Source organism: Harpegnathos saltator, unplaced genomic scaffold (genome assembly GCF_003227715.2).
Source record: "Harpegnathos saltator strain DR-91 unplaced genomic scaffold, Hsal_v8.6 scaffold132, whole genome shotgun sequence".
NCBI lineage: Eukaryota > Metazoa > Arthropoda > Insecta > Hymenoptera > Formicidae > Harpegnathos > Harpegnathos saltator.
Window position 1 is genome coordinate 366,120 of NW_020229909.1, and position 10,685 is coordinate 376,804.

Consider the following 10,685-nt stretch of genomic DNA (forward strand, 5'->3'; position numbering starts at 1 on the left):
AACGTTAAATTTCCACACGCTTTTCAAAACACCATTTTCTCACAAAATAACAACGCGCGTAGGAGTGTTTGAGAGATAGTGCGACTAGAAGATTGTGCGATGTGCAAATGAGCCCCTTCGAAGAGAAAGTGAGAAAGAGAAATGTGCGTACGCAGTCGCGAAATGAAAACAAATGTGTGAAAATGCAGATATGAAATCGCCTAAATTGGCGGCACGATACCGTCTGCACAGGATGTAATCCAAATTTAAGTGACTACGTCACAGAGGGTATATCCCGCAGACGGTGTGAATTCCCACACATCAACAGGTCTCAGGAGGACCGAGAGCCGAGGGCCAAGGGCTCCCCACTTCGTGGTACCCAATACCCCCACTGCGAGTAGTTCGCCCCACTCTCTACAAGTATACGAGCACATCGGCATGTGGTCTTCGAAATCGAAAACGTCAAACAGTTACCCTCGACACCCTAACCGAGACGCCATCGGTAACGGCAGACATCCCTAACGCAGTTGTCCAAGTGTCTCCGACAATGACCGAGGCACATCGTGCGAGTCAAGTTACAGTGCAAATCCCCGGTGCAAACACGCAAGTCTGATATGTCGTGAATGTGTAAAAGAAACATATAGCCGCTCTATTTACCGAAAATAATTAAACAAGGGCTATGCGACAGTGCGCACGTTCGTGCGAAGGAAACGGTGGTAATTGAGAATTCCGTTTAAATGGTGGATTATCACAGCTACACAATGTTGGACGAAGAGGAATTCAAGCCGCGATCGCAATCAGAAATGACAAAGGCGGAACTGAGAAAGGTAATTTTCATGAGCTTTTCATGAGAGATCTTTGTTGTTTCTCTGCCGCGGTGAGAAAAATTCCATATCGAGAGAGAGAGAGAGAGAGAGACAGAGAGAGAGAGAGAGAGAGAGAGAGAGAGAGAGAGAGAGAGAGAGAGAGAGAGAGAGAGAGAGAGAGAGAGAGAGAGAGAGAGAGAGAGAGAGAGAGAGAGGGAGAGGGAGAGGGAGAGGGAGAAAAGAATCTTATAACGCGCGCGTGTCGTCTGATACGTTTCGATACGAAATTAAAATAACGTAATATCGTAACTGAGAAATCACCGAGAAATGTATGGCTTTTGTGTGAATAAATGGCAAACTTGAATTCGACTATTTCAGAGCAACAAACCGATTATGGAAAAGCGACGGCGCGCTCGTATCAATCAAAGTCTCGATGAACTGAAGGCCCTCGTACTCGATGCTATGAAGAAAGACGTAAGTCACATTTCTAGCGATCTTCACGTAATAAGGTGGACGGATATTTCTCTCCGATATCGTGCATGTAGGAACATAATCGAACTCAAATCGACTATAATCAGTGACATCTTTCGCGCCTTTTATTCTTTTAATCGCGCCTACACCTTAACAGCAGTGAAATTCACGGCGAGCAAGGTTATGCGCCGGCGTATACACGAATACGTGACTATGTTTGCCTCGTGTAAAATCCACGTTGCCGGCGTGGCGCCAAAACGTGTGCGGCAGAAAAACATGACGGTTGCGCGTTGTTTATCTGGAGACATGATCCCGCTTCACGAGAGATAACGCTTAAAAATGTGCTACCTCCTAATCGCGCTCGAAGGACACTCAAGGAAAGTAAATTTTATACGCTGGAAATAAGAAAAGTGCGAAGAAGAAAAAAAGAAAGAAAAGAGAATGTTAGCAATTGTTCGTACGATTTAACTGTTCGTCATCGTCAATTTGTATGAAGATGAAAATACGCTCTCATTTTTGCACAAATCGAAGCTACGTCCAGGCTAAAACGAAATTATGCACTGAGAAATATGATTTTCACCGAAGGTAATACGAAGCACGACTGATAACTGCGTCGGTGGCGGAAGTTGTCATAACGGATGTATATTGCATATATTTGATCAGGCTGTCCATCGTGGACTCTCTTTTTTCCCTCCAGCATCCTCCGCGATAGGATTTGTTTTAGAGGATCGAATGCAACGAAATGGGGGCGGGGGGTGGAGGTTGATGTTTTATATTAGTATTTTAGGCGGCTCCGCGTCCGTGCGTGGGAACGGACGGAACCGGGACTCACATACTCGCGTAATCTTGTCCCGTAGATTTTACAATGGCACTCGAACCGGTTAAAAGAAGCGAAGAAGCGTCGTGTCTAAGAGCCTCCAATTATACCGCACCGTCCCAAAATCGATCCGCCGACCGGCGGACAGTTCTCGCGTTTCACCCCTCGTAAATCTCGCTGAATCAGCCGGTCGCGACCCGACGTGCAGCGTAATGTTTGATACTCGATTATGGAGATAATCGACGTACGTAAAAATTCATTTAAAAGCACGATACGAGTCGTAATTATTCATCAAATGCACTTGGACGCAATTGAATCGTTCGCTCGTTCGTTCATTCGCTCGCTCGCTCGCTCGCTCGCTCGCTTGTTCGTTCGTTCGTTCTTTCGTTCGTTCGTTCTTTCGTTCGTTCGTTCGTTCGTTCGCTCGCTCGTTCGTTCGTTCGTTCGTTCGTTCGTTCGTTCGTTCGTTCGTTCGTTCGTTCGTTCGTTCGTTCGTTCGTTCGTTCGTTCGTTCGTTCGTTCGTTCGTTCGTTCGTTCGTTCGTTCCTTCGTTCATTCGTTCGTTCGCTTGCCCGTTCGATCGAGCTTTAACCTATTTTTTTGCCAGTTGAACACTTTGTGCTACGTAATAGAATCCAACGAGATTGATTTCTCAAACAGGCGTATAACGAAACGAGAGAATCTCTCGCATCGTCTCGTATTCTCACCTCTCTCCCTTTCCTTCTCACTCTCTCTCTCTCTCTCTCACTCTCTCTCTCTCTCTCTCTCTCTCTCTCTCTCTCTCTCTCTCTCTCTCTCTCTCTGTCTCTCTCTGTCTCTCTCTGTCTCTCTCTCTCTCTCTCTCTCTCTCTCTCTCTCTCTCTCTCTCTCTCTCTCTCTCTCTCTGTCTCTTTCTCTCGTTCTCTCCTTCTTTCTTGCTCTCCTCTTCGTCCAGATGACTTCCGCTACCTGCTCGCTCCGGTGTGTCCGTCCCGTTCGACCATATGAAGCTGCTCGCTTTCGTGGGAACCTCGAAATAATTATTACGAAGAAAAAAGGACCTCATCTCAAGTTGCAGCCTCCCTTTGTTGACCGTATCATCTAGAAGGATCCAGCTCCCACCGCTCTGCGACGACGGTGCAGATCGGCGAAAAAGGGGGAAAGATGCGCAACGCCTCTGCTTCTTTCGATTTTCGTCAGCTCTTCGGCAGGTGCCATTTCTCCATTCTCGAAGCCGGGGGTGTCGAATTCACTCGCGGGAAAATCGATGCGTTTCTCTCGTTTCACACACACACACATAGAAACATGTCGTTCTCTTTACGTACGCTCTCTCGCGCACGTAATCATTGATCTTGTCGCTGTACGAGCGATCTCACCGTGTAATTTCCGATAATTGAAATTCTTCGATGACGTCGCGGGGCAGCCCCCGTAGAAACGCGATCCCACGTTGACTCCCACGCCCGGGCCAAACGTGACCGCAAAATTCACCATAAAATACGAACAGCGAGATGATCCGGTAGGACAAAGTCCGAAGAATAGAAAGCGCACAATGGCTCCTCGAGCGAAGGACAGCCGTGCCACTATTGAGTTATTGCTTGCTAAAGGGCTGGTGGGAGTTTCCGACGACATAAGCTCCATTCGCCAAGGGTCACGTCCATCATGATACCGGGGAAACCGCTTCGCAATACTTTCCAAAGTTGAATCGCATTTTCCCACGACGATTCGGCCGGAGCACTTACCCAAATAACGAGCTGCCGGGGCAAGTGTATCGTGCAAGATATCGAAAATCAACCTGCGCGCGATCTGTCCCGAGCCCGACATATCGATGGGAACATCGATCAATCGCGTCGCATAATGACAGGTTTTGTGAGAAGTAAACAGCCTCGGGCGATTTACGCGTGACTTGCACGAAGCGGTCTAATGATCGACCGCTTGCGCGCGCGCTTTTTCATGCAAAATGTCGAAGAATGCGAGCCGCGCGGCCTTAGGCCGACTATAAAGCAGGTCGCATTAGCTACCGTGACCGCTGCTCTGTTATTACGGTGGACTTCTAATTCATATCGAGTCAATTACGTGGGCGTGTCGCGTCATCGTAGATTTTCTCAATGGGTGGGATCGATAATCCTCTCTGGGGACGGGAAAGGATCGACTCGAAGGACGCGGCTATACGCGCGATTACTCGGCACCGAACAAGAAGAAATCCCAGCGTGGATTCTCCTTTACCTTCCATTGATCCTTCCTCACTCCCGTCCCGATAACTCTTGCGGATAATGCAGAGTTCTTCCGAGCCGACGCAGAGCCGAGACCACACAAACACAAACACACACACACACACACACACGTCACTTTTCCTTCACTGCCTTCTCGATCGAGTTCAAGGTCACCTTCGCTTCGCCCAATGTCCGCCCGATAAATCAGTGTAACGTGACATTTTGTTCTCGCATTGGCAATCATCAATCATTGATCGTCCGTCATGTTCGTTTATGTTGCAGCCGACCAGACACTCCAAACTGGAGAAAGCCGATATCCTCGAGATGGCCGTGAAGCATATACAAACGGTGCACCGGCAGCAATTGAGCGCGGCCATCGCGACCGATCCAGCGGTGCTGACTAAATTCCGTTCTGGATTTTCCGAATGTGCTACTGAAGTATCGCGGTACGTCAGCCAGCTCGAGAACGTCGATCCTCTCGTCAAGCAACGACTGGTATCACACTTGAACAGTTGCGTGAGCAATCTCCAGCAAATGGCGCCATTCTACAGCCACTACGTGCCCTACATGCCGGAACGTCTCTATCCGGAAGTAAAGGTTGGTTTCCAGAGCGATTTCCAGAATGGGGATGAGAATAACAACGGCAGCGCGAGGATACAGATACCGAACGGGGTGCAGCTGATTCCCAGCCGGCTGCCGACGGGCGAACTGGCGCTCTTGGTGCCGCAATCCGCCAACATCTCCGCGAATTTTCCCTTCTTCCCGCCGGCAGCCGACACGTCCGCGAGAATCGGTCAATCGTCGGCTTTCACCGCGGTCCAAAGGCCGCACAGCCCGTTGCCGAGCCCTTCGACCTCCACGTCGAGCTACGGCGACGAGAGCCATCATTCCGAGCATTATCCGCAATCACTGTCGCCCAATCATCATCATCATCAGCCGCAGCGTCGCTTCAAGTTACCCGAGCAGAGTCCCGCGTCGTCTTCCAAGAGCTTCTCCTCGCCGGAGACCCAGAAGCCACAAATCAGCTCCACCAGCGACCGAAAGTCACCGATTACATTCGTCGAGTCTAAAGCCGCGGACAATAACGTCGCGAGCGTCAAGAAGGACCCGACGGAGGAGCCGGCGACTCGCGTAAACAGCCTCGCAGCAACTCACAGTCTGCGGCAACCTCTTTCGGTGATTACGGACAAAATTACGTACAATCGCGTCCCGAACGCTTCAGCGTTGCCACAGCTAGACGATTTGAGGAAACGTCAATCTGACGGATTTTTGGCCGTTTCAAATAAGAAACCGCGATACCAAGAGGCCACCAGTTCAACCAGCTCCTCCTCGGCGTTGAGCAACGCCGATGTGCTACAAAATTCAAACGAGCAGGCCGCTGCGGCGGAAGCGGATCGGGAAAGCCGCGACCGCCCGGTTACACAGGATTCTAATTTGAATTCTGACAAATTTTCGATGAGTTTGGCGGGTCCTTCCGGTGCGAACGGTGATATGTGGAGGCCTTGGTGATGATCGACAGGCTGTGATCACCGTAAAAATCAAATACCGCCAATACCTTAAGACTGACTGATTTGTTCGAAAACATTCAATAAAAAGGAAAGTAGTAATTAAACAGATTTGCCTTGATTTCTAATCGTTTGAGATGTTTGAATCGCGGCACGATTCACCCGGCGACGATGTGCTGCCACGTAGTTGCATTATTCTGTTTCGTCACTCGCTGACAATCTAACGGTAACGGTAATCGCAGGATATGGGGGGATGGCTTGCGTGATATGCATCGTATTTGTAGAAGGAGCCACGCTTTCTGCGAGCGACTCATTGAGAGATTGTTTATCGAGGATGAATGAGATTACACCCAGAGGATACCGAGGATACCGAGAATACGCCGAGCAAGCATAAAATAGGAATTATTCGAATACGATTTCGTATGAAATCATGCAAGAAACTCCGGAGAAGAATACAGTTCCACGGGCGAGATTGTTATCGTGCTTCTTGGCGCGCACCGTATTGTATCACTGTGTCCGCTCGTCATTCTACGAATACTCCTAAGCTTTAAGTAGGCTAAACAACATTTGAATAAACCTGCGACGAGCCGATGAATTGTGAATATTCTTGTAAATATTTCTACTCTTATTTAATCGGCTAAATGCCCTCCTCGTACCTAATAATTTAACGTTCAATTGTACCACGAGTCTCAACATTACACGAGTGGTGATTTCTCAACGATTCACAATGGTCAGTATTGTCAATTAAGATAGCATTAAGAGTTTGTGATAATGAAAAAAAAAAGAAGTGTACGAAATAGAATTCCTACGAAAGACGCAATGTTTGTTATTTGTCTTTGATTGATCTTACATGTATACGTTCATTGACAAAATAAATAAACTTGCAGAATGCAAACTGCTCACGCAGCCGATACACTCCCTCCCGTCTCGCAAAAAGAAAAAAGAAAAAGGAAAGAGAAGAAAGAAGAAAAAAAAAAAGAAAAAGGAGAACGGTCCCCACATATTCTACCGATATATTCCACGGTCTCGTAAAAGCACGGAAATTTTCCTCGCTGAGAGAGCCATCGGAGGCGCTTTTACCCTTTTAAGAAGCGTTAAACGCGCTCCGATTCATAAACTGGAACTTATTCTTTCCTTTTTTGCCGATAAAGGAGCAAAAAGCTGCGGAGAATGAGAATTTCAACCACCTGTTACACCGCAAAACCACCCCCGTTCTCATCGACTGAATGCTTAAACTGATTTATCGACAGAAATCGCGAACTTTGTTAAACTCTCTTAATCTTATTCTCGGTACGTGTGCTTGCGTGTTTTCGTTCAAATTCTTGGCAATTGTGAGAACAATAATCGAGCTTGTCAATTACACGATACACGACCGTGATGTGCGCGTACGTGCGTGCAGCAAGGAGAGTATGCGAGAGATTATTTACGCGTGCATCCGGGCGATTTGACGAATTATTGCAAATTTCACATTTGCTTTATCTGGTTGATCTAAATAGTCATAAATATGTAGTGGTCGTTATGACGTGGCGTTATTTACAATCATTTTTAACATATCGAAATCCTATACAAGTTCGAGCAGAGACGGCGAGATGGCGACACGTATGTTCGGGATTAAAAATTTTCGCTGACGAGTCCGATTGACACAAAGGACATTTACAATATTATGATTTTATAAACATTACAGAGTTGCAGAGAGAGAGAGAGAGAGTATTTAACGCGATATTCGTCCGTTCATTATGCAAAATTATGTGGTTCCTACACTACCGTGTATCGATTTCAGGTCAAAATGAAGGGAGAAAGAGAAAGGACAGAGAAAGAAAGAGATGAACTCTATCAACAAAAGAAGAAAAAGAGAAACGAAATGAAAATAAAAATTCATTCGCACACACACACACACACACACACACACACACACACACACACACACATGCAAAATAATAATAAATGAATATGTAATCATGTGTATATGTTTTTGCGGCGGTAGTGTAAATGTTATCTTTGCGAATGGTGACGATTAATTATAGCGGCGGCAGAATATTTCGCGCAAATTTGAGCAAAGGTGAAATCCAAGGATCCCTTGCTCGGAAAATGTCATATTCGCCTGTAAACGCGAGAGACAGAACGATTATAAACGGACGAGGAATTTCCGCCTGCACAGCTCCTCCGCGTGGCTTTCTTTCTTCGATAGTCGCCGGTACGGCGTTTTACTGGCGCGAGGCATCGAAGTCGCCGCCGATTCGTCTGCCTAAATTCGGGCATAATGTCACCCACCCCTATCCTGAGCTTTTCGATATTCACGTGTACAAGCGCGTACCGCGACCTCGGTATAGTGTGTGTGTGTGTGTGTCTATAGATCCTGTGACTGTGAGTAACTTCTGTGCGCTATATCACGAGTATAAATAATTACTCCGGCGCACAGCAATTACTATAAGTTATGGCGCAGCCGCTACAATTTGCAATGTCAAGACATAAACACTGCTACCGCTTACATTTGAATACATTAAAGCGATGGGAGCCCCTGATTGGCCGTCGGGGAGTGGTGCGGGTACCCTGTATCGGTGCGTGAGCTACGATCTGGTTGACGATTTTTATTGCGGAAACGATCATCTCTCGCGGAGTTTCTCCGGACCGCGCGCGCGGTCGCTGCCGTTGCTATCGCCGTACGTTTGCAGTCGCAGTCGCTTGATGGATCCCCATTCCCCATTCCCGATCAGCCGCTCGTTCGCGAATGCTCGCCGCTGGGATTCGCGATTTTCCATCGACCCTGAAGTATTTACGAGACGACGCTCCAGATAAGCTCGCCCATCGCCGATTCCTCCTTCGGCCGATCGTTCGAACTACGACGATACTCCGCTCCGGAGGATGAATTGCTCGATTTACAGTGTTCGATGTAGATTGACTCGCGACTTCCGAATTTGGACGGTTCTCTCGCGAGAAGAAGCCGCGCGCACCGCGATGGACGATGGACACGATCTCGCGGTCCACCGAGGGACCGAGGATCTTTTGCCGAGAGTGGTGGTCCAATCGAGAGAGAGAGAGAGCGCGAGAGAGAGAGAGAGAGAGAGAGAGAGAGAGAAAGCGGCGGGATCAGATGGCGATTTTTGGCGAAAAAGGTCGACGATAGAGACATGATAGAGATTTAATATTCCAAGTTGTGCATGCGCGGCACACAGAGGCTGCGTACGGCAGAGCCGGGAGGAGATTGCGGAAATTAGAGGCGCGCATCGGCCGTGCTTATCGACGCAGGCTTATCATCGCCACGTCGGCAGAAATGGATGGAAATCTATATAGCTCGCGTACGCGAGCGTGCAACGTTGACGACGAAAAACAGTCGGCGAACAGTCAGGCGGAGGACACGCGAGTTGCGACAACAACGACGGCGGCGACGACGGCGGCGGCGGCGGGCGGCGGCGGCGGCGGCGGAGGCGGCGGAGGCGGCGGCAGAACGGAAAAGGGGCGGCAGAGAAACCTAGTCGCCGCGCGCGGCGATCGGCTCCATTTTCTACCCCATTACCAGAATCAAGTCCGAATCCGGCCGGGCGCAAGCCGCGATCCTTGCTGGCGAGAATTCATCCATCGATCGGGCCGAAAAAACGATCGTCGAAAGCCAACCCGCGAGCACCAGGCTGTTTCCGTTGTGGTATGCGACCAGACGCGAGTGTGTGCCTCCGGCGGCGGCGGATATAGCAATCGCCGAGTGTTTTTCGCGTAGTTGTATTTCGATGGGCATCCATCCGATCGCGAAAGAGAGAGAAACGGCGCCGGGTGCCGCGGCTCGCGAAGGGCACGCGGGGGGTACCCGAGGGGACGGCTACGGGAAGGCTGGCGGACGGACGGACGGACGGACGGGCGGGCGGAGGGGGAGGGGGAGGGGGGGGAGAAGAGGAGGATCAGCCGAGAAGGGCAGGCAGGGGGGCTGTGCACGGTGGTGGCGGAGGTTCCGTCCGTTCCGCGCGCGTATGTGCGGCCGCCAGGCCATTTGCCTCTGCGGTCTCTTGATTCCTAGCGACTAAATTTTCATCTGTACTCATTCAAGTTTTAATGTGTTTTTGCGGCATCAGTCATTCAAACTTAATCAACAACCGGTTACACGTCGGTGCGCGAGCGGCGCGACCACACACGCGAGCGCGCGGAGCCGCCGTCGTCGGTGCGCGCGCGTACGCGCGGAGCGCGCCCTCGTGGTGTGATTGCCGCTCCCTCCGTGTGTACGTGTGTGTGTGTGTGTGTACGTGTGTGTGTGTGTGTGCGCGCGCGTGTGTGTGTGTGTGTGTGTGCGCGGGCGCGACGGAATATTGGTCGGGCGCACTGTGACGAGAGCGTATTAATTATAACTCTGGTCAGAGGAACGTCAAGAGATGCTTTCGCAGATACCTACGATAAATTGTCGGTTTACCAGCAAATCTCATTTCCAAACCCCGCCATTTTTCCGCTCGTTTATCCACGCCCATCGCGGGAGAGAGCACCGCGCGTTCGCTCTCGCTCGGCCGACGTCGCGGTATTCCCTTCCTTTCACGTGTGTACACGTGTGTATATCCCGGCCGGCCGGTGCGCGACTGTCGCGTGCACAAGAGTGCGATGACAGCGGAAGGGAGAGCGTTTTTACCCAATAAAGTTGGTGAGCGTAATAGGAATGTCGGCATTAACGAGTTCATTCGGAGCTTATCGGCCACTGCCGGCTTGCGACGTGTCGCGATAAGAATTTATTCATTTTGAAATCCGCGGGATATATCTTGCGTGTGTGTTTTTTTCCGCGCGACTGTTAAGCTCACGTCGTCGCTCGCGTCGCGTCGCGTCGCGTCGCGTCGCGTCGCGTCGGGCCGCTGGAAATTATCGCGACGTCGCGAGGGAGCTCGAATCTGTGTGTCGCGCGCTGGACTAGGTCGAAATGTGTGCTGTGACGTTAGACGCGCCGCGCCGG

General features: G+C 50.0%; 1 protein-coding gene across 1 annotated transcript; it reads left to right on the forward strand.

Annotated features, from left to right (window-relative positions):
- The first annotated feature begins 416 nt into the window (after positions 1 to 416).
- Positions 417 to 6,697, forward strand: dpn (bHLH protein deadpan). Its single transcript, XM_011150571.3, has 3 exons — positions 417 to 806; positions 1,164 to 1,259; positions 4,545 to 6,697. The coding sequence occupies exons 1-3, from the start codon at positions 717 to 719 to the stop codon at positions 5,769 to 5,771; spliced, it is 1,413 nt and encodes a 470-aa protein (XP_011148873.1). The 5' UTR covers positions 417 to 716; the 3' UTR covers positions 5,772 to 6,697.
- The last annotated feature ends 3,988 nt before the right edge of the window (positions 6,698 to 10,685 follow it).